Below are 24,861 nucleotides of genomic sequence, written 5' to 3'. Positions count from 1 at the left end.
ATTTCATTTACTATTTTGACATTTCTCTCTGAAACTTTGTTCATATATTTGTTTCATTATAATAAAGAACAGTGTCCTGTTGCACCATTGACACCGCTAAACTTTTGTTTACATCGTTTATCAGGACAGCCAAAATTTCCAGAGTAAAACAGCCATCGTGAAAAAGGCACTTGCATTAATAGGCGTCACACATGAAGCACAACCAGGAATAAATTTCACATTTAGTGGCTCCACAGTATTTCAGCTGATACCTAAAAAAATAATGGATTACAATTTCACAGCAGGTTCAAAGGTCCCATATAATACCCATTACCATCAGTAAAAAATGCTTTAAAAGCCAAAAATATGTGATGAAAGCATGACAAACGCGACAAAATTGTTTCGAAATAATTTATTCAGTTATACAAATACAAAACACCTCTCTCACTCAGTTATCATAAAATAGGTAGGTCTTGGTGGTGTTTTTACCAAATCCTTATGATGTCACTGTTGTCAACATGGATCACCCCTCCACAGAAACTGACAGCAGTTGGCGTGAAGTTAAAAATGCAGATGTTTCAACCTACAGTATGTGAAGAGTAATTCCATTGCTACTGTAAAAGAACTAAATCTGATTGTGAGGTTCTCATTTTTCAACAACCAACAAACAGCTCGTGTACGTGTAGAAAACAATTATCCAGTTTGATGTGGCATTGCAGATCAGTGCCTTAAATTACACAAGAATCGCTGTGATCACAGACATACATGTCAAATCTTATTTAGTTCCAGCAGAAACAGAAATATCACTTTCTCAATATTTCCATGATCCATGAGTCTTCCTTGACTTCCATACGTTATCTCACATTCTACACTCGTAAGCTGGAAAAGGAACTGACAATACGCTTGACAGAATGAAATTCAAGTCATATTTATTAAAACTGGTTTCTCCCAATCTGAAAAACACAAAAAACTACACATAAACGGGAGAAAAAAACAGGTGGTTGACAAACAATGAAGGGGAGGGGTTAAAAGCTTCATGTGAAGACATTATTTTTGCATGTCATTTTGTTTGTGCTTTGGCCTTAAAAAGGAGAAAAAAATGCATCACACTAGTAGCATTTGGCTGGCTGTAGTAGCCTTGAGTGCGACAGCTTGATTTTAAAAAAAGGTACAAGTTTTGATTTGACCTAAAACCATAAAGAGGCGTCCTATTGTAGCCGATATAACTTCACTGAGAAAAAAAAAACAACAACCAAAAACTAAAATACTTTCTATAGTCTTTTGTTCCATTTGTGCCCGAGCTCAGTCCTCGTGTCTTTGCTGTAAAATGACAGCACATCTTCTCCTGCTATACTGATGCACTTGATCCAGAGTCTTTCGGCTGTAGCTCATTAAAATAAGACAGGTTCAGTTTATTTCGGCTCTCCAACTGTCGTCGGATATCCAAGTTCAGCAGGCAGCCTGGGCTCTCCCTGCGCCAGACTGATCCTCTGACAAACAAAGAGGCTGATGGTCGTTCCATCGCACACTGATGATGTGGTTGGCCTTCAGACGAGCTCAAGTACCTGTATGGAGGGGGAAAAAAAAACCTGTGGTGTTATCTGTAGCTCACTGTCACTGGAAACAAAGAGTTAAAAAAAAGTGCTTTGATAGGTAACAAAAGTGCCACGTGGCGGAAAATTTGAAGTCCAATATTACAGACTGCGTCATAATGGGACACAATGCTGGAAAATCCACTTTGCTCTGTTCTGTGCACTACCATATATCTATATACTCCTCAGCTAACAACATTCACACTCACATTTTTCACACTCATGCTGCCATCTCTTGTGTTAAGCCAACAGGGAATATACTTCATTTATTTGAGATTATTTCAAAATAAAAGCCAAAAAAGACATTTATTTCAGCTTTAATTTATCACTTTCTTGCTTTTACTTTGATATTACCTCTTATAAAAAATTACAATATATACGCTGTAGAGTACCACAAGAATGAGTCCTTAAACCTAGAAATCAGTTAGCATTTCAGCACTTCAGTTTCCTCATCTTGAAGTCAATGGGTTTTTGGTCTGATATTTGAAATAAGATCTGTAGTTAACTCAAGCTTAAGAGATTTTCTACAGTTATAAATTGCGTCAGCAAACTGCCCACCTGTGAAATTTGGAGGTTTTAAGCATCTTAAAAAGTGGTGATTGCTAATAAGTGGCTAAATGAGACTACAGAGGTTGTCGGAGATAATAACCGTCATCAAGCTCAGTGGCAGTGACACTGAAGTTATGCCACCATGGTGTAGTTTTTTTAAAAGCTTTTTACTTCTGCTGATTGCGTTTACGCGTTAAAGTGATTGATTGATTATAATATCTATTGCAGTAAGATGGAAGCCACCTCACACACTTTGCATTTCACATCGTTGTCTTATTCCTTGATGTTAATTATTTGAAAATATCCACAGTCGCATTCACAATGCAAAACAAGAGAATATTATGTCTCAGCATGTGGCAGCTGAGAAAATTAAAGCCAAATTCAGGAAACTGAATTAAACTGAAAACTTGTTGCTGTTTTTGTCTTTTTAGCTTTAGAGTTGTCCAGGTTCTGTTGGTGGGTAAGGGAAGATGGTAATAATAACAACAATAATAATAATAATAATAATAATATCTAACTGACACTGTATGCCATTATCAATTCCTTCTTCTTTGGTGTGAATAAAAAGATTTGATCACAAAAATGATTTGTTGAATTGTCAAAATTATCTTGCTGAACAAAATTGTGTACCTAAGATAAACTTTTGTTTGCCATACGGCTTATTTTTGGCAGTACTCCAAATTCCAATGAAAAAATCCCATAGACTTTTTGACAAGGGGGCCAGCTTGAGTTACAAAAAAAGTCATCCCTGCACCACTGTATAGACTCAACACATGAAATGTACAAGTGGGGCCACAAGTCCAACTGCAGAGTGGACTTGTAGCCCCCAAAACAACAGTTTCACCACACAGTGAAACTAAAACACATTAATACACTCTTTTCCCCTGATCACTGGTGCTATCTTGTTATGCAGATCACTTTGATTTGATGTAGTTTGGTTTTGAAATTTCTGTCACTTAATAAAGCTGCATGGCTTTTTTTGTGAACTCAAAGCATCCAGAACCTACATTTTACATACCGACTATTGTCTATATAACATACTAACTGTTACTAACTGTTACTAACTTTAGTAACGTACTAACAAATGTCAAAGGCATTGCATTTAGAGTTTTCTGTCAACTGGCAGATTGTCTCAGCTCTAATTAGACATCACATCTTCACAACAGTCTAACACTTGATGCAGTAAGACTGTGCTTACTAATGTGTTTTATGGATAACCTTCAAAACACAAACCTTGATTGTTCCTTGACTGTTTGCTGCAATCAGTACATTTGACTCCTGAAAAAAACAAAGTATCATTAATGAGACACAACATAGTTAACCATGGATATATCTCACCTGTATGACAATATTAGTTTTTAAAAACTAAATGTGACATAAAAATAGGATTCTCTTTGTCCAGTGGAATAAGACAAAGTGAATGTGAATGCGTTACTCATATGCCTGTGATCAGTGCAAAGGTTGAAAACGTTAATAGTTTTCATTAACTAAAACTACTGTTTTACTTGTAGCCAACTAAAAATTGACCGAATGTTAATGTAATACAATAAAAAATAACATAACATAAGGGACAGGGACATTTGACACTAGACTAAAACTATATATAACAAAATAGCTGACAAAATGAAAGCAATTTTGGTGACTGACCTTCTAATATAGCATTTATAAAAATTATCAGAACATGTAAAATGAACATACAACAACAATAGTGAAACAAAGAGGTGAACTCACTCCATCAGGCAGAGCTCTCCAGCAGACAGCACTGACAAACTCATTGGTGTCGTCCTCCTTCTTGTCCTTGTCCAGGACACTCTTCACTGTGTCAAACTTGAATGTTAACAGTGTCTTAGAAAGTCCTTTGTAGTACAGGTACAGGGAGTTGTTTTCACTGCCTTTACAAACACAAAAAGTTGATGTTCTATAAAGATTATGACCACTTTAAGATTGATATTTGCACGTGCTGAGTAATAAGAGGGAAATACATAATAAACACTTAGATTTTGTGGTACAGTGGTGCTTTTCTTGCAGTGATGCCCCTGCATGGCTGAGCACATAATATAAGGAGTGGGTATATGTATCAGAATTAGTCTAGTCTTTCAGTAATTTGGAAGGGATTCTTACCACAGGCAACATAGTCTCCATTGGAGGCCAGGCCTACAAAGTTCTTCTCATTGATGTGACCCTTGAAGGATCGCAGGCAGTGAGGTTTGTTGACGTTCCACAGCTTCAGCTGGCTGTCTGTTGAACTGAAAGAGCGCAAATTTACAGTGAGTCAAGAACTGAAAGGTATTTACTGACTTTTTAGCCTGTGAATCTGGAATCAGTAAACAGGGTGTCTACAGGTATCAGACACCTAAATTTAATGACTTTGAACCCTTAGGAACTGTTTGGTGCATTTAATGCACTTTTCATTCTTCTTTTTTTAAAAATTTGGCTGTGTTCATGCATATGTGTATTTTGTTTGATCCTGGAATTTCCAGCTCAGCGCCTACATTAAGCCTAAAATACACGGTATAAACAAAATTGGTACATTCATACTGTTTAGTGGCAAAAAAATAAATAATTGCGCCATTCAAACTGCAACTTTTGATCCCACAGCCATCAAAGCACAAAAACATGCATTCTATTATTTCTGGGTGTCATTCTGGGCTTTTGCCTTGGAATTTGTCATTTTTACTATTTTCCACCTGATGACATTTTTTTTTAACATATTTGGCAGAAATACATGCTATTTTCACGAGGTGCTGGAAATTAATGAATATTCAATATTTATGATTTTGACAAAAAGAAATTAAAAAAATGGATTCATAAAAATAGATCAAATGTTAATAAAAAATAAGACTATTGAAGTACTTCATGGTCTAATATTTAGTAAATTTAGGACATCTTAAAATTTTTAGGGACCTGTAGACACCCATCATATATAGTAGATAGTGTAAGAGTGTCTTTACAGAGGATAAATAAACTGGAAATTTAAAAAACATATATATATATATAATGAAACTCGGGATTTCTTGTAATGACTCTTGTACACTCAAAAATATGACGGCACAGTACTGCTAAAAATGAGACTGAACTGACTTACGCTGAAACAATTTCCTCGCCGTTGACAAACTTGGCGTAGGACACAGCCTTCCTGTGGCCTTTGAACACCATGATTGGCTGCTTAGTGTTCCGTAGATCATAGTAGTGGACACAGTGGTCTGTGAGCAAATAAAAAAAGAAAAAGAGATGCAATCATATAGGAGGGAACACCGAAGAAGAGAGAGGGGAGGGGCTGTTGTATGCGAGGCTGCTCAGCTGGTGTCCTTGATAACTGGAAAATACTCTCAGCGTCAGTCATATCAAGTAACCACCGAGGCACGCCGCCCCGCTCAAGTGATGGTGCAATGCATTTGTTTTTCCCACTCTTACAAGCGATGTGTTCTCCATCAGTTCTTGTTTTTGAATGAACGCTACACTGTGCCTGCTGGCTTTGACTCTAATGTCTGAGCTTTGCTCCAGACAGTAAACCAACAGCTTCAAGGTCAAGGAGGGGTTTCCTTTCACAGACTTGGACCTCAGAGACACGGGGAATGGAGTAAATAAGCCGGGGCAATTCACCGCTGGATAACACAGAGGGTTCTGTGCTGCTTGGCTCATCCAACGCTAGTCACTCAAAGGATTGTCTCTGTGTACAAGAGAATATTTCAGATTCTTATTTCTCCTTTGGGAAAGTAGCAAATTAAGTTTTCAGAAGTTTGTCTGGACCACCAGAGTCTGTGAAACCACAGAATAAATTTGGGGGTTCACAAGGACAAAAAGCAGTGTTGTGAGGTGTGTGCACCCTGTCAGAGCGCAAGTTTCTTTGCCTGTGATTTACAGGAGACACATTTTTATCTCATTGTTTACCCAATGGACTTTTAACATCTGGAATAAAATCAGCTGCTTGTATGCATACGGGACATGTTGGTGAAACGTAGTCTATAGACAATTGCACAGATTACAATAATTACATGTTTGCATATATGATTTTGTCCTCTACCAACAGTAGAGTCTTAACAGGACGAAGACAAGAGAAATCTCAAACTTGAAACCGGAAAACCAATTCTTACCCGCACAGCCGAAGGCCAGGTGATACCTGGAGGTGGGGCTGAATTTCACGCAGCAGACGTTGGCCTTGGCCTCGATGCTGGCCACTGAGTTGTCAAGATTGGTTGACCATAACTTCACTAAAATAACAAAAACACGCGAGAAAATTTCATCATGAGCTGGAATTATAAAAGGATGACTTACAGAAAAATCATATTTCAGTTACCTTTAGCATCATCAGAACCGGAGGCTAACAGTTTAGGGTCCATCAGATTGAAGTCAACGCTCCAACACCTTTTTTCGTGTTCCTGAAAAGATAAATATTCATTTTGATCATGTAAACCACACAAATAGAAAAAGATACAAAATCAAACAAAATGATAATAACACAAAATGGATAATAACTCATACAAAAATGTCAATGAAAACATTTTAAAAAGGCAAAAACAAATTCGCATTTTAAGTATAAACTTATTATTTCCTACCACTTTTCATCTAATCAGTTAATTAATTTAAGAACTTCATCTCACATATATAGATACACTCACACACTTACAGATATACAAACATATCAATCTACATATATATAGTACATACACGTATATATAAACGTCCCACTGAATTTACACATACGCGCATACGCATACATATTAAACATGACACGCATAGATAGAATACAACAACAGTGGAAGAAACATTATCAGTAAAGTGCCTAAATTTAGTGAGTGAGCCATGCAGTCAAAACTGTAATTCACCAGTACTGAGAATTCAAATGAAGAATGGAGACTGAACCCTTAACAAAGTGATGTAAGACCTGAGTATCATACCTGGTAGACTTTGGACCTCTGGCCGGTGAATCCATCCCACAGGATGACGGTGCCCTCATAGTCGCTGCTGGCCAGAAGGTTTTTGTGATAGCTGCTCCAGCTGATACAGCTACAACAGACAGGGTCGGGATCACTTTTACTTTAAGATCTAATTTCACAATTTGTCACAGTAAGTAATTTGTTCTTAATACCTGTTTCAATCTAGGGCTGCACCATATGAGGAAATTATGCAATTAAGTTGTTGAATATCACCATAAACATATTAAATGTGATGAACAAACTGTCTTATGTAAAACTTCTGGAAAGTTAAAGCAATTTCGTTAAATGGGAAAAGAAAAAGAATCTAAACTCTTCTTCCTCTTGTGAAGGGCTTTCCTTCCTTAACGGGAATCAAATCCCCTCCCCTGTCTCCTTTAACTATTATGGAACGAAGAGCATATTTAAATATAGTGTACACTTATACTGGTATTGATTTTTTTTTAGGTGGCTAAAATATGTTTTGCTGCAGCCCCGTCCACAGCAGGACATCCCTTTGCTTCCCTGCCGGTGTTGTGGGACTGTACTTTATTTTTCAGAGGATGGGGAGGGACTTTTTCATTTAAACTAAAAATAACATACTGCCTTTTCAAGTTGTACGTCCCTCACCTAAGCCAAAATAAAAAACACAAGACCCTCTTCAGTGCTTACATGTTTTTAGTGCTTTACCCATTTTGCAGCACTCCTTCCCCCCTCATTAGTAACGGACAGTCCGTTACCACCGTGGGAAGCCGGCACGGCGACTACGAGCATGCGCAGATTACCTAGTCCAGTTAGTCAGACTGAGGTGTTTACATGAAGGAATAGCTTGACTTCCAGTCGCATTATCTGAGTGTGTTAGTCCCATTTTCAAGAAATTCAGTTTAGTCCAATTTCAGTCAGACGAACACATTCACATGTATTTTACAGGTCCAGTTTGGTTGCACTAATACAATTATTCCACTTTCTCTAACATCATGTAAACGTACTTTCACAGATTACAACGGGATTGTAACATCATTTTTACACACGAAAAATCCTCTACAGCCGTCATTAAGGAAGCCCTTTTGTGGGGGAGAGAAGATACTTAAAGGGATATTTTGCTGATTTTTTTAACCAGCTTTGAGTGATAACAGTGTGTGTAGTACGTGTAAATAAACTGTGGTAAACTCTATCTAAACAGCAGCCTGAACTCTTTGCTCAGCTGAAATCTGCTGAATGACGCATTTCCTCCAGCAGATCTTTGCAGGCTGTTACTCGAACTGCATATTGTACTCCATCATTTCTGTTGCCTTGCCCACCACCATCAACACAAAGACTATAGAAGAGGATAGAGACAGAGCAACATTTTTTAAGTATTTGCGTCTTTCCACTGCATAGACAGCCTAATTTGTGAAAAGACCATCTTTCCAGCAGTGTAACACTTCTATGATGTATCCAACACAAAACACAGAGATAAACTCAAGCAAGAGTTTTAAAATAGCGGCTGCAGACAGAACATAATTTAACATGTTGTTACGATGTTAAAAAATGCAATACTCGAGTATTTCAAGATGTGTTTTGTCACTCAGGGTGGAATCACAATGACAATTTAAAAAAAATGCTGTGCAGGCCTACTTTATTGATGATTTCTTTTGACTCTGACTTTGCTTTCTAGAAAGATTTTGATTTGGTATGTTAAGGTTTTACAAATCTGAAACAAAAATTGGACCTGCAGAGGTCTGCACAACAACACAACTCATGCCCAAACAAAAACAGAAATATTCTTTTTTCCTTTGCACTGCTATTATGTGTCATGAAATGTCTGGTGTTTTCTGTCACACCATGTGCACATAAGAGTACATTTTATTTGAATGACGAATGCAAATGCTGTGGGGGGAAAATATCATCAGTACTGTTTTTGAATGTGTGCACAAATATGTGTGAAAAGCAGATCAGAACCACTCTAAAGGCTGCGCTGAAGGATCTGAAAACGACTGCTTTTCCCTTTATGTTTGGGCAGAAATGATTTCTCCTACCTGATTTTGGAATTGCAGGTCATCTCATTGACAGGGTAGTGGATGTCCACTGCATCCTGGATCACTGTGCCGTACTCAAACACCTTGATCTTCTTTGTCACACCGGCGATGGCAAAGTAGTCACAGTCTCGGTCAAACTCAATACTGAAACACAGGTGAGAATACAATCGATGTGAGTGGGATGATTAAGATTACACTGTTAGAAAATGCATCTGCGACTCATTATAATGAATAAAAAAATATCATAAAGCCAATTCTATACAAGATTTATAAGACTAAAACACATTTTTCCTTTTTGTACCTGGAGACGATACTGGAGCCGTTATAGAGGTCACTGGCGTAGGAGAGGGTGGCGAGCGGTCGCACAGAGTTATAGCGGGTAAACTTAGACAGACACTCCATAAAATCATCCAGCTGGTTCAGGTTTCTGCCTTCATCTGGACATAATAGACACACCATTAAAATACTGTTCACAAGGAGGAATGGGAATATGAACCATATATTGCATGTTATGAAAAAAAAAACTTAAAATGTAGCCACAGTGAATGTTAAAGAAGCCTTATATCATATGAAACCCTTTGAAACCTGAGGAAATCGGCTTAATTTATTTCAAAAAGATGGGAAGAAGGCAATGAGCAACTTCAGAAGAAATTACCCAAAACTGAGCAAGAAATTAGTAAAACAAATAAAAATAAACACAAGCCTGAAAGAAATCAACAAAACAAAAAAAGATACAGAACATACAAACAAACCTAAAAATTAAAGAAAACATGGCAATACAAATAATAACAATAAAAAGAAGGGAATGACCTCAAAAAGTTTTTTTAATAAATAAAATTAATAAATAAATAATAAATTTAAGAAATATATATGCCAAGTTGCTCAATTCCTTTTTTTCCATCTTTCAATAAGAGTTCAAACCAATTTGCACATTTAAATACTAGTGAAAGGTGTCTGATTGCAGTAGAGGAAAAATTACGCTGATCCAGGTTTCAAAGGGTTAAAAGTGGTAAGTTTTTTTCAAAGTTATACAATAAACAAAAATAAAGATCTTTTGTACTGTGTGTCTGGTGTCTGCTTTGTGTCTCTGATTTTTTTTTTTTTTTTTTTAATCAGAAACACAATCTTTTCAACAGCAAGCAGTGAAATTTTCAGTAAATGTGGTTTTCATTTTAGGAAACAGTAACTTCAGCAATAACACAGGGCCAAGGCAGATGCTGCCATCCATCCACCATGTGATGTGAATACCCACTTCTAAGAGCTGAAGCTTCCTCATGCCGTCCTTCATGGAAGTGTGGTCCAGTTTCTGCAGTGATGCACAGAATCAAACAGCAGATACGTAGCTGCCTACAGATGTTTCTAGACAAATTGCTTTTGTTCTGAGAATGAATAAGGCCCCCATTTACTGCAGGTTTTGGACCTAGGGTTAGAGTTGCTTTATGAACTCTGGTGTTGGCCAAATAACGTCAGTACTAAAATTCATATGAAATCAATTGGTGCCAAATTCTGGTACCTGACAATGCATCTGGGTGAGAGAGTAAGAGAGACCCTGTCACCCCTGGAGTTCGTTCAAGTCACAGTCAGTGCGTTTACGTGACATTAGAAAAAGTCGAATTATTGCGTTAGTCCGACTAAAACTGGACTTTTAAAATACATGTTTACATGTTAGTCCGACTGAAATTGGACTGACTTGTGTTTTTAATTTTGGCTTGGGTAAGGGACATACAACTTGAAAAAGTAGTATTTTAAATTCATTTTAAATAAAAAAGTCACACTCCATCCACCCCCCTTCTCTATAGATAAAGCGCAGTCCCACAACACCAGCATGAAAGCTAAGTGATGTACTGCTGTGGACTCGGCTGCAGCAAAACATATTTTAGCCACCTAAAATAATCAATAAGCGAACACTATTTGATTATTTGTTCTTCTTTACCTTTAACTTCTACAACAGCAGGTGGAGGCAGCAGCAAACCTGCCGTTCAGTGGAGTAAAATGAATGTTTTTCTTAATTGAGTTTTTGATATAACGGCTTAAAATCCCCATCGGTAAAGGCTGTCGTACAGCCAGACAAATTGGTGAAAATATTCTAAATATAGCATAAACTTAAACTGATATTGATTTTTTTTAGATGGCTTAAAGCTAATCAATGAAGGCAGAGTTTGCTCAGCACTGTCTGACTGTATGTCCATGACGCAGTACATGGGGTTTTCTACCCCAGAGGTACTGTAAATAAAAAGTTATGATTGTGATGCAAGCTATATCATAGACAGCATAGATAATATCGGCCTGTAGCAACTACGTAAAAGGGATTATATTTCTACCTGTTGTGTAGGAGTCAGACATACTTCCATTAATAAACAGATTCTTTCCCTGTGCTTGTATACTGTGACAAGGACAGTAGCCCAATTTAATGGCCTGATAAGAGCTAAAACTGTAGCTCAACTGTGACAGACTGGAAGTTGTGGGGGCAGATAAGAAAGAGGTTTTATATTGATAAGTGTGTATAATGTTATAAATAAACACATATGAGGGTAATAAAATAATGACACAGAGGATAGTATAGCATAGTCTAAAACCAAGATGTTAAACTCTTAAAGCTTCCCACACTGTCAACAGCAGCTGATACAGCTTCTCTCCTTCAATTCTTACCTTTCACAATAAAAGCCCTAGACACATAAATCGCATCACAGCTTACCAGTAGGTGCTTAGAATTCACCTGGAGCATTTTGCTAAGAAAATATGATACCATAAATTGTAAAATGTTCAAAATAAAAACTGCATCTTTAAATAGAGGATTTTGGACTTAATTTTATACCTGAAATTACATTTTTCTGTTATTACAGACACAGAAAGTACCGCAAAAAAAAAACTTCAGTGGGGTGCCGGTACTGAATTCAAGGTACAAGTTTGGTTTCAAAAGCAAACGGTGACAATGCCTACCTGTGATTCGTGACATTTTGTTGGAGAAGTAGCACTGCTCCAGATCCTCAAAATGAGCGGTCAGCCTCTTCCTCCTTGACGCCAGGGTGCTGTTGTACCAGGTCTGTCTTTTACCCTGGAAAAAAATAAAATTGTTTGAGTACAATCAAGTCAGTGCCGAAGTCATATTCACATTTATTATGTGAAACAGGACAAAATTTGAAAACTTTTCCATGACTTTTCAAGGAGCCATAGTTACTTTTTTAGCTACAGAAATAAATTTGCTTTTATGTTACATTACTTGGAAGGTAATCCACAGCAGATTACTGTAACAATTTCATAACATACAACCAAAATTCAATGACTTTTCTAGAACTTTTAATAATTTTAAACTTAAATCGTCATCATTCAGAGGCCTTTCACAAGTACTTTGAGCCCTGCGCAAATTGTTTTGATTTTTTTCAAAAACATGGGAAAATGGCAATGACCAACTTGGCAAGAAATGTCTAGCATATTGCAAGACATTAGTAGATTTAGTAAATGTAGAATAAATGTAGAAAAAATCCAGAAAAACTAGAATGATCATAATTGTAAATTGAAAACTTTTTTTGTTTTTTTATTTTCGCTAATTTATAGGTAAATTTCTTCTACTTTTTTACTTATTTCTTGCTAATTTTTGGGCAGTTTCTTCTGATAGATTTGCTCATTGCCTTCTTCCCATTTTTGAAAGAAATTGAGCCAATTTGCTCAGATTTCAAAGGGTTAATAATTCAATAACTTTTTCTTAAACTTTAAGGACTTTTCCAAGACTGGAAAACATTTTGAAATTCCATGACTTTTCCAGGTTCTCCATGACTATGGGAACCCTGGTTAAAAACGAATTTATAGTTTTCGATTTGAAAAGAATTACATTTATTTTGACGGTAAAATAAACATTCCAACCAACACTATCTCTCAAAACTTATGAGATCTCGTGTACAAAAACGTAACATTATCTTATTGCTTTGGAGGCAAAACAAATGGCCTTAATCAATATTATAAAACCTGTTTAACCCTTTAAAACCTGGAACAACATCACGTTGCTTGTGCTGCTTTCAGAGCCTTTCACAAGTATTTAAACGTTTGAACACTAAATGGTGTGATTTCTTTCAAAAACATAGGGGAGACTATGAGCACCTTGGTAAGACATGTTCCAAAAATTGCAAGAAATGAGTAGATTTCTAGGGGAAAACTATATTTTTTATTATCATAACTACATGTTTAAAATTATGTTACTGAATTGTTATATTTTAAGCACCTTATCAAAGTTTTGTTTTACCTTGTTTTTTTGTTATTTTCTTAGTTATTTAGTTTTTTCTTTTTTTGTTTTTACTAATATTCACATCATTATTTTGTTTTTTGTTTTTTATGATCTTCTTGCGTTGCTCCTTCTTCTCATTTTTTTTAAATTAGGCCAATTTGCTCAGGTTTCAAAGGGTTAAAAAGAGATACACAAGTTTACAAGTCATATCACAAGATGAAGAAACAAGATGTGACTTTCAAAGGGGGTTAGAAATTTAAAGGCGACTGAACAAACAGCATGTGTGTTTCTTACTTACCTGGGTTGTTCCACCAAATCCTGGAGGCTGGCTGTAGTCTGGTGGCTCAATAATACTGCTGCAGCTACTCGACAAACAAATAAACAAATAGATTTACAGACATATAAGGCACACTGTACGGCAATACAGGAGCCCATAACATCATGTTGATAAGCAACTGCTTCATGTAGATAAAGTACTTATTATTAAGAGAAACAGGCAGAACATTTTCATCAGTGAGGGCCATCTGTGCTGAGAGAGCGTTTCTATTCTGGTAAACAACAGAAGCTGAATGTAGTTGGTTGAACTGTGTGTACAAAGGTGAGTTGAACCTGGGTGCTGGTGAGGGAGCCTCAACATTAGGCACCGTGCACTCTGCCTCCATCACTGGACAGTACAACCCACTCATTTCCTGGAAAATGACACAGAAACAAGATGTTTAGTCTGTTGAAAGCCGTGATGACGAGCGGCTCCACTTGTTGCCGTCTAACAATATTTTTTTGTGCTCCTCTACCTTTCTGTTACTTTACCTCAACACGCTTGATGTCATCTTCAAGGAAGTTGAGCTCTTTCTGTAGTTGCTCTAGTTGCTGTTGGCAGAGCAAAAAACACAGATAAATATGCCTGCATGTGGACAGTTTTCAAAAGGATTTCAGGGAATATAGATTTTTATTTTCTTTTTTTTAAATTTTTACTTGAAAACTGCATTGTTCTTTGTACAGCAGTACAATCAGGGGTGGTGACAGATGCTGTAAATATTCGAGGCTCAGCTCATTCTGGGGGTCCATGGGCATGGTCCTGAAGGAAACTTTGCCTTTACAATGCCATATGCATTATCTTTCAATATGAGATAATAGTATGGCTAAAAATCTATACATAATTTGAGTAAACGTGACAGTTGCTGAGGAAAATTATCATCCTGTAAAGCCTACATCCTATTTAGTATCTAATTGTTCTCAAACTGTCATCATCATTCTGAATCAGAACACAACAAATGATGAAGATGACTAAAATTTACTCCAGGCAACAAAAAAAGGTAAAAATGTGTTTGATGTTACTATTTTTAGTCCTTTAAAACCTGAGCATTTGGTTTGATTTCCTTAATATATATATATATATATATAAATATATATATATATATATATATATATATATATATATATATTTATGTCTATATTTGTATGTATTTTAAATGTATAAAACTATAATATTTTTTTTTGCAATTTGAGGAATATTTCAGGTGGATCATTGCTGTCTTCGCCACATTTTTTTTTGTTTTTTTCCAAAGAAATCAAACCAATTTGCACAGGTTTTAAAAGGGTTAATAAGCTTGTGAAAGGTGTCTGAATGCAAAACAAGAAAAGTGATGTTCCAAGTTTTAAAGGGTTAAGTTTAACAACACAGGTAGAGTAGGAATTTGGCAAAAACTGCATTACAAATCTTAAAACCTTTTTTTATATACTATACCAAGGTAGAGCTCACAGAATGACAAATCTGCTACTTTTAGATCCATGCCATTACAATCTAGGCTGTTCTAATTACAATCAAGGATACCTAACAAAACTCATCATTTTGAGTCATTTGTTATTGTATAGAAACTATGTAATGCTGCAATTTGTTCTTTTCTTTCCCATTTATTTTATTTTATTTTTCTTATTTTGCCAGGGTTGGGGGTAAAAAACAAATGTGTTAAATTGCTTATGTGTATGTTCATGTCTCAAACTCAATTAAAAGAGAACCTCCAAGTACATGTGGTCTTCAGTATGCTGAATTTAATTTTAGGCCAACAGAAGAACATGAAGTAAATTATATTATATTTCTTCAGGGCAAAGCATATGAGGATAAACAACACGGGCACTTGCAAATATCTGAAAAACAGTACCTCTCTTTTGTTTCTCCGGGCCTCTTTAAGGAACTCCATGAGGATCTGTCTCTGAGCTGCCTGCGATTCCTGCAGGAGAGACAGACATCAAACATCATCTCACAAAACCACAAGTGAAGCTGCAGAATACCTTTGCTTATCCTCTGAATAGAAATAATAACATCATGTAAAAACATTTTACTTGCCAGCGGGAAAAGCAGATTGAACACTAAAGCTCTGCTCCTTCTACGTGTCTGTTTTATTTTCATTGTCAACATTTACTCAAAGTGCAGTTTAACTGACCATCTTTTCACTTTTATCTGGTAAATGTGCATTTTTGTATAAGTATTTTTACTTTTCTTGAGGGCAATTTCCTAAAAGTTGCAGTATTTTTACTGGAATACAATATTCTCTCCCTCTTTCCATCCCTGTCACTTCCATTTGAACGTGTTGCCAACTAAAGCTCTGTTGTGTCGAAAAGAATGATCAAAACTGGGCTTAATTTATTAGAAGCAAGTATGTTATTCAATTCAACTTCAATCCAGAACTCGAGGGTTTATGGGTGTTTGGAGATGCTTTCTGACAAATGTGGCTGGAAGTTTCTCATGCTTTGAATGTCTAGCATAACAAAATGAACCGAGAACAGGAAGTCAAGTCATATTTTGGATTGATGCTCGTATTTGGCCATTTCTTTATGCGGTCTCAACTAATGAAAATACCAAGGAAGGTAAGCTTCAACATCCACTGCAGATATATCCATCAAAGTCTGCTTTAAAGGCAAAAATCCTCTGTGAAACCCCAACAACAACATTCAAGCAAACTTGTTTACCACAGTGAGTAAGGTTTCTGAAAGTCTAAAAGGTTTGTTTACATCAGTTCTGTGTGTATATACTGTACATAAGTAATAGAGGCCAGTATTCCCTGTCATCTATACTGCTTGTGCAGATTACATGGTCAAACAAACATTTGGGGGAAAAAAAAATTTTTTTTAGAGAGTGTGTATTTCATTCAGCCACCAAAAGCCATCTTGACATATAGATCTAAAATTTCTCACTGATCACACCAAACCCAATCAGGTAAAAACTAAAAAAATCAAATATGCCCTGGGGCAAATAATTTGGCTCAAAAGAGAAGATGCACCAACAAAAATGTATCAAGAACATGACCTGCAAGAGAAATATGAGCAGCCGCTGAGGCCTACTGGCGAGACGAACAATTCCACCAGGAAGATGAACTGGTTGACCCGACCTTACACGTCATATTTCCACCAGGAAGATGAACTGGTTGACCCGACCTAACACGTCATATTTGGCATCTGAATCACAGCCACCACATTAATTGAAGGAAATATGAGAGGAATGACATGGAATCAAAGGAGTGGAAGGTAGCACCAGAGAGCAGGAGTACCAGCAGTTTAATAGATGGCAAATATTTGACCTGGTTGCTTTATTTAATATGGAAAATGAGAATCCTCCCTTGGAAGCAGCTTCAAGATAAATGAAACAACGGTGTTGGTTATTCAGAACATTTTGATTGACTGATGAGCCCTTGCACTCATCTAAATGTGTTCTTTGTTGAATCAAGCAACTATTTCTGTAATAATCCTAGAATTACCATCACTACTTAAAAGTCCCTAGAGGCTTCTTGAGAAATTGTAAAAGGTTACAGCGACCTTGACCTCTGAAATTCTACCCAGTTCATTGTGAAGTCAAAGTGGACGTTTGCGTCTAATCTGAAGAAATTCCATCAATGTGTTCTTGAGATATTGCGGTCACAAAAATGAAAAAGAGGATGTCACAGTGACCTCTGATCGATGAACGTCAAATTCGAATCAATTCATCGTTGAGTCCAGGTGGACGGCAAAATATCATGAAGAAATCCCCTCAAGGCGTTTTTGAGATACCGCAATCAAGAGAATGAGACAGACATACGTGGGGTGGGGGTGGGGGTGGGGGGTTGTATGATGGTTGTATGATGGTTGTATGATGGGGGTTGTATGATTCCATGTTTCACACTAAATATTGACTTCAGTCAGAAGAAGCCCTTTTGTTTTGACTTTTTTGCTGTTTTAAAACATTGTACTCTGTATTTTTTTGTATCTTCATAAAGAGACTAAGCAATAAATGTATATATTATGTCCTAATTACAACTTTTCTAAGACAAAAAAATCTATGGTGGCCCAAGATTTTTGCACAATACTGTATATCAGTTCAAATTGTCGCTATCAGTCTCATTTATTACTAATAATCTTTATCGTATTGGCCCTGAAAAACAAATATCTGTCGACTGCTACTAAGTACTTTCCACAACCATAGCTGAAGAAGTGTGATGCCAAATCAAACCCAGATTACTGTTTTTTTTACTTCCTGTAAGTAATGTCATGGCTGACCATGTAGCAAGAGTAGCTGCCAAATATATTCTTTTGTTTCTTGTGTGCTCACATCAAGGTGGGTTCAGACTGCAGGAAGTTCAAGTATATACGAGTAGTTTACAGGCTGAACTCTACTAGAAGATTCAACAGGGCCTTGATAACTTCATACATGGTTGACATCTGCAAAAATGTTTCATTACTCCCCTGCTTTCAAGTCATTGCACTCTGAATTGACTGAGAATTAATTCAATAGAAGGAATGGAGAGGACGTTTGAGAGAGAGACAACAGACTAGTGTAGACTCAAGGTTTGATGAACAACTATGAGGGAGGAAAGGATCAGTGGAATATGTCAAGAGTCGTCTACAGACGAATGTGTCATGAACAAACACAAAGAAAGAAGAGCTGAAGGGAATTTCCGTTCATGAGTGTTTCTAAGAACCTGACTCAAACACGATTTTTGTAATGCAATGTCCTTAATCCAATATTGGTAAAATTAACTATCAATTGATCGAAAAAAACCCCAAAAAAAACACACACAAAAAATGAGGAAAATAGCAAATTAATCTTTTCCCTAAAGATCACAGCAACATATTGCATATACTTTGACGTTATTGCACAGCCTATAGATTAATCGATCAAATTTCACATACCCGATTAAATTCTTAACAACCGATTAATTGATCGTCGATTAATGGTTATCATCCCTACTTGCTACCAGCGACAGGCAAATACACAGATATGCATGTGCTTGTGTGTGTGTGTGTGTGTGTGTGTGTGTGTGAAGGAGAAAGAAATATAGACGTGTTGGACAGAGAGAAAGACAAAGGTGGTGTGTAGTTCCCTCTGGAAGACTTAACAATATAAACAATGCAGTGCTCATCAATAATCCCACAGTGACTGTTTGCAGTTCAGAAGAAGATACTCAGTGAAATTTTACCTCACATTTGAGGCAACTAAATTTCAAAACTGGTTTGGATTTTCAATCTCTGTTGCTGCTGTCACTTAGAGATATTGCTGATGTGACAGGACACAAGTCAACAGGATAGGTTGTGGCTCCTACTTCTCTTTTCCTGTAAATTGTTTTCAAATCACAAGCATTGTCAAGACGAGAAAAAGGGGATGTTCTTGGCCATTCAGACAGAGAAAAGTCAACCAGGTTTCACTGCTGTAATCCAGTCAACACGCATATTTAAATCTAGCCTAAAGTAACTTTTTAGATACATCTACAACTGATGGAAGATGTAATTCCCCGCTCTATTATGACCCCATTCACAAGACTAGCTCGCCCACATAAACACTGATGATTCAAATAATCAGTCAAAAGCTGCCTGAGTTGAATCATATTTTTTCAGCTGCATCACTCTACACAACGCAATGCAGGATAACAACATGACACACCATAAACTTAAAAAAAACCCAACAGGATCTTATTGTCTCAAAATGACCTAATTACACAACTAACTGACAGAGCAGGAGAAGGGTGGTGGAAACAGAGCATGGTGTGAGACACCACAGTGGGATGTGTTTCTGTTGTCTTATTTTAAGTTTTATATTATTGAAAATATTTCTTACTGTCAAAATTATTGGTTATGGTCCAAAATGTATCCTTTGCAGGGCTGCAGAGAGAGGGGTCTTCCTGGTGTGTAGTGACAGTTCTGACCCCGGATTCCAGGGTTTATCAAATTAAATGTAAGAGTTTTTCAAGACCTTTTATCACCACATAGAGAGAATTAACACCCCTCTAGAAAACTCCCATGTGCAAAATCGACTGTGAACCCTGGAGGCTGTTCAGTCCTTTTTGTGAAGTGCCAAACACTGTTACTACTCTTGGTACAGTAGCTAAGAACCTCACTGACTTATAATAGGTAAGTGTTTATTTTACTAAAAACTGATTTTTTTGAATTGGTTGATCCATCATGCATTTTCCGAAATGTAACTGATTGCAAACCTACAAGATATTGTTACAGCTTAGAGGTATGTGATATAAATATCAATAAATGCATGTACTTCAGGGTATCCCACACATTTATTGATTGTGATATTGCCTTTTGTCACCACATATTGATTTTCTATAAAGGGCTGTTGGTACATATATGTATAATACATGTCCCTACTAGTTCATATGTTGCATCGGTACAACCATCTACTGCAGGGAGAAAAAAAAATCAAGACCTTTGACCATGACATTTAAAATATATTACAGTATACATATGCTGTAAAATGATTTTATAACATTTATATATATATATATATATATATATATATATATATATATATATATATATATATATATATATATATATATATATATATATATATATATATATATATATAGATATTATATATTTTTTTAATAAAAATCCATTTTTTATTTATAAATATATATGCATTTCTATATATTGCTAGGTTTTAATTTCTAGCACTCTCACATGTAAAGCACTTTGAGCAACATTTTATGTATGACAGGTGCTATACAAATAATCATCAGCATTATTATTAGTAGCAGTAGTAGTATTAGAGTTAAAAGGGGCATTTTGAAAGGGACCTCTGAAAGACTTTTTAAAATCTGCAGATACCCTGGGTTCAGTGCATCACCTACTTCTCAGTGTAACACACTGGCATGGATCTGCTGCAATCATGTGGTCACTTCACTGTGGTCAGAGTTAACTCATTAACGATTAATCCCTATCACCATGTGTGATCCTTGCATTTGGTGTGTGACTCTGTGTCATCCTCCTTTAATATAACAGGTTCTGAGTCACCTGTGACACAGAAATCACTATTACACCTTCTGTCATGGAGTATTGTCCAGCCATGTGTGAAGCTAAGCAGCTAGGCTGCAGATCAAAGACAATGAAAAGCATGTGTGATCACTCTCATACTGTTACTTACTGCCTCCAACTGCTTCTTCTTCTGGACCAGAAGCTCCAGCATCAGATTGACATTTGCCAGGTCCAAGTTCTCCTGGTCAGGACTCAACACGTCCTGGAACACCTGCCACCTTGACCCATTCTGAGGGTCAGAGACACCGGTCAGTTAGAAGTAACAGACTTCTCTAGTAAGCAAACAGGTGTGTGAGTTTTACAGGATTCTCAGGTAGAAAGAAGCAAAGCAGTTACAGGATGCATGTGTTGTACTTACAGGGTGATCCAATTGTAGTCTCTTCTCCTCCGACCTTTGTTTCTGTTTAAGGATCAGCTCATTTACTGGAAGATTGGGACATGGGGTGAAGTAAGTGGTGGGGGGGTGTAAATGAAAAAGGTGGAAACGCTTCGTAAGTATATGACCGAAACAAGACCAGTGTGTGACTTCAACAGTAAAGCAATGAGAGAGACACCTAAGTTGTGATATAAACATCAGAGACAACGCTATAACTACCAGTTTTGTTACCATAATGGGCGGCCATTTTACTTTCAGTGTACTTTCGTAGCATGACTGTAGCGTGATCAAATATTTATTGATAACACATAGAGTGTTCATGCTTTTGCTAACTATTTTTAGCTTCAATTAACTTCAAATGTATTTAAAATATACATCTCCCTTTTACTTTGTGACAAGCTACATAAATGCCAAATATTAAATCTAATGATGGAATTCTAAGACCATCATGTTGTATGCAACAGTTGCTATGCAACAGTTGCTATGCTAACTGTGTCTTGATATGTAAATCTGTGTGATCTGTGGCCCCTTCCATTTGCTTTCTGAGCATCTGTGAAAGCAGAAAAGACCTGAACAACGACTTTGACGTAAACACACTTCGACATTGTAACACAAAGTACCTACCAAGAAAGTTTGGGTAAAGCTGATCCACGTTGTCGACGATATAGTTACACTTTGGACACCTGTTGCTGTCCTCAAGACTCTGTCGGATGCACTTGAAACTGCAGGAGGGAGAAACAACTGAATGTTGTGGCCATAACTGAAACAGCACAAATATGAGGACAAAATAACACTGGTAGAGTATGAGTCACTAGCAATTAAGTCAAGTTGTTTGAGGTCGACTGATATTGTTTTTTTAGGGCCAATACCGCTACGGATTTATAGTAGTAGCTAAGACCGATAACCAATATTTGGAACCGATATGCGTTTACAATAAAAATGAAAATATTTCTGCCGAAATTTATAATTTGGAATATAACCAACTCCAATACAAAACTTTGTTTAAATGCTTTTAGCAAATGTTTAATCAAAACTGAGACTTTAAACATTATTTAAAGCAAGTTCCCAGCAAGTCTTTAAATAAATTTAAGTAAAAACTTTTTAAAAAAATAGCTCCCTGAAATTTTACAAAGTAAAAGTTCCTCTCATGCTGACAGCTTCTTTGCACTTTTTAATAAATTAATTTGATCAGCTATCACTAAAATAAAACAACGCCACAGATAATTGGCAAAATGCCAAATATCAGCCCTAATAATCAGCCAGGCTGATAAACTGTCGACCCTTACAAGTGTGCTGGAAGTGCTAAAATGCCAGTACAAAAGTTGTTACTTTGTGCATGTTCTTAATTTATCCATTTGTTGCATCATTTGTTCAAATCAGGGTTCACACACATTTCTAATGGACAAAAGTAACCACAATTACATCCTTGCAAAACCTGCATGCTGTTTTTTTAGACATGATTTTCACACTCTAAAAGTTGGCAGGAAATTAAGACATGTACAAGATGGCATATCAAAACGTTGATGCACACATAAGGTACATTACATCGACATGATCCAGAAAATTATTGTTTTGTTATGTTAGATTATGTTATTGATATCTTGTTTTTTTTTTGCTTCATGTGTCAATGACCAGCTCTCATAGGAATGAACGAAGCCCTGCCTCCATGGATGTATCCAGACTTTCTTAGTGAAAACGAGAATGTTTAACCTAAAGACAAAGCAGTGAAAATACTCTAAATATAGAAAACTTTTAGACTGATTTGTTTGATTTGGGTGGGACCTTTTTTTTAGGTGGCTCAAATACAATTTGTTGCGGACCCCATCCAATGCAGTACATTGCTTAGCTTCTGCGTCAGACACCAGCCTGCTTCTCCAAACTGGGGGCAAGCAGACTGACATCTACTGTTTGCAATACACTGACTACACAGAAATGCCTCATACAACCCCACTTCAGAATAAACAACAAAAAAGAACTATCCCTTTAAAACCCTTTACTGTGAAACAACTACCCCTACAACGGAACACTTACCAAAAACTGTGTCCACACTTCGTCATGTGTGCCTCCTCGATCATCTCGAAGCAAATGGGGCTGGAAAAGAAGACAGAAAAGTCGTGTCAAGTGCATGCCAATGTAGCTTTCACACTGTACCAACACTACATACTGCAACCACCATGAGAAGAGGAAAACAATGTCCAGACTTAGAAGAGCAAACTAACCAGACAAAGTCGTTGCTTTTATCCTCGTAGGAATTTAAGAGGCCGTTGTAAAGCGGTGCTTGATGGAGGGATTTCTTCCTGCTGCCTGAGGACGCAGAGGGTCTGCTCAGGGAAGCCAACCCGTTCCGGGACGACGGCACGGCGGCCAAAGTTGGCACCGACAAGCCCCCGTCGCTGGCTGGTGCCAAGGTCCGGGAGGGCACAACATTTCCAGAATTGTTCCCATTACTTGTGACGGCGCTGCTCCCACCGCTCCCGTTAGTGTTCCCGGTGCCTCCCGTGCTGCTGTTGCTGCTGCTACTTGTGCTGGGCACTGAACTCGCCCCGCCAGCGCTTTGCTGTGGCCGGTTGCTTGACATAATGCAAGGACGACTAGGAACTCCACCAAAATCCGCTGCGTTGCTGTTCAAAGCATCCGGACACTGCTGCTATTTGGCTACTTTAGCAGGTCGGCTAGCTAGCTGCTTTGCTTATGTGCTAGCATCCTGGGAGAAAGCAACAGTGGCCAAACATCCAGCGGATTTAAACTTGTCCGTCGGTGTCTGCCTCACTTTTGTCACTGGCGGCGTATTAGAAAATGACTGTATTATAACGGACAAGAAGACACAAACATTGAAACGGGCGATAAAACAATCACAAACTGCGTTGTGCAGGAGATTAGCCGGCTAGCTACTGTTAGCTACGGAGAGAAATCTCTTTTAGTTTCCTCGATTACCCAGGCACCAGCGCGCCCCCTGCTTTCAATCACCGCCCCCTAGCGAGAAGGAGTGTAACTCCTAATAATACCACAAACTTTGAATTATGGGTATTTATGATGAAGGGTAGGTCATGCATTTTCTCTTATTAATTCACGGAGGCTGAAGGAAAAATATTTGGAGCTCAGGGAAGGGTAATGATTTAAAAAAAAAAGTTTTAAAATGAAAAAAAAGTCACCCCCCATCCACCCCCTACTATGATAAATAAAGCACAGACGCTGAATTGATTTTTGAGTTAAGATCATACTGAATCCAATGCGCAGAAACTGAGTTAACACAAAAACCTGTAAAATAGTCATCTTCCCAAAATAATTTTGAAATAAGCATCTAGGTTCACAAAGGCATTTTGCATTGCATGTTTTTTGGGTTTTTTTGGGGTTTTTTTTTTCATAGAGTATCATAAAAGCTCTAGTCTTAAACCAAATTTATATCAATTTTTCTTTTAATTGGCAAAATTCCCAGTTGAAACTTTTGAAAAAAAACCATCAACAACCATGACAAAATTTTATAAAATAATACTACAAAATCAGATCAACATAAAGGCAAATGAAGGGCTTCCCATCTATTATGTTGTAATCAGTATTCTACACTGTAAAACCTGACAAGTTGATCTGACTTAAAATAATATTGCAAACTATCTGACTTGAAAAAGTTAAGTAAATATAACTATTCACCACGTTTACTTTAAAAGTAAAATAAACTTGTCAGAGTTTACAGTTTATAAAAGAAAATATATGAGCAGAGAACAGCATCAACAGAAAAGACCAGTAGGTTTTTAACAGTTGGCATTATAGCTCTAAAGCTTTATTAAAAATACAGTTTTATACGCCACACATCAGATGAATAATTTAAAAATATTACAAGACACATATAGTTATCCCCCCAAAGCTAAAAAAAAATGGCAAGTCCTTCTCTGGAAATTATAGAATTATATACATAAACATTATG

At 36.9% G+C, this 24,861-nt stretch overlaps 1 protein-coding gene across 2 annotated transcripts; it reads right to left on the bottom strand.

Moving 5' to 3' along the window:
• Positions 1–376: 376 nt before the first annotated feature.
• cop1 (COP1 E3 ubiquitin ligase) lies at positions 377–23,900 on the bottom strand. 2 transcript variants are annotated; one of them, XM_042498335.2, is made up of 21 exons: positions 23,159–23,900; positions 22,971–23,030; positions 21,564–21,661; positions 20,922–20,986; positions 20,673–20,792; positions 15,430–15,498; positions 14,078–14,137; positions 13,880–13,959; positions 13,569–13,632; positions 11,992–12,106; positions 10,304–10,357; positions 9,353–9,488; positions 9,052–9,195; positions 7,019–7,127; positions 6,418–6,499; positions 6,215–6,331; positions 5,206–5,323; positions 4,242–4,366; positions 3,852–4,012; positions 3,354–3,398; positions 377–1,544 (listed from the first exon to the last, which is right to left on the bottom strand). In XM_042498335.2, exons 1-21 carry the CDS (start codon positions 23,515–23,517, stop codon positions 1,527–1,529), a joined length of 2,199 nt encoding a protein of 732 aa, XP_042354269.2. In that variant the 5' UTR covers positions 23,518–23,900; the 3' UTR covers positions 377–1,526. The 2 variants fall into 2 exon arrangements, with proteins under 2 accessions (XP_042354269.2, XP_087941482.1); XM_088085356.1 differs by lacking the exon at positions 10,304–10,357.
• Positions 23,901–24,861: the final 961 nt, after the last annotated feature.

Source organism: Plectropomus leopardus, chromosome 12, assembly GCF_026936395.1.
Source record: "Plectropomus leopardus strain MGB_pleo_1.0 chromosome 12, ASM2693639v1, whole genome shotgun sequence".
Taxonomy (NCBI): domain Eukaryota; kingdom Metazoa; phylum Chordata; class Actinopteri; order Perciformes; family Serranidae; genus Plectropomus; species Plectropomus leopardus.
Note: the sequence above shows the minus strand (reverse complement) of the source record. Positions and strands in the feature narration are given on the sequence as shown.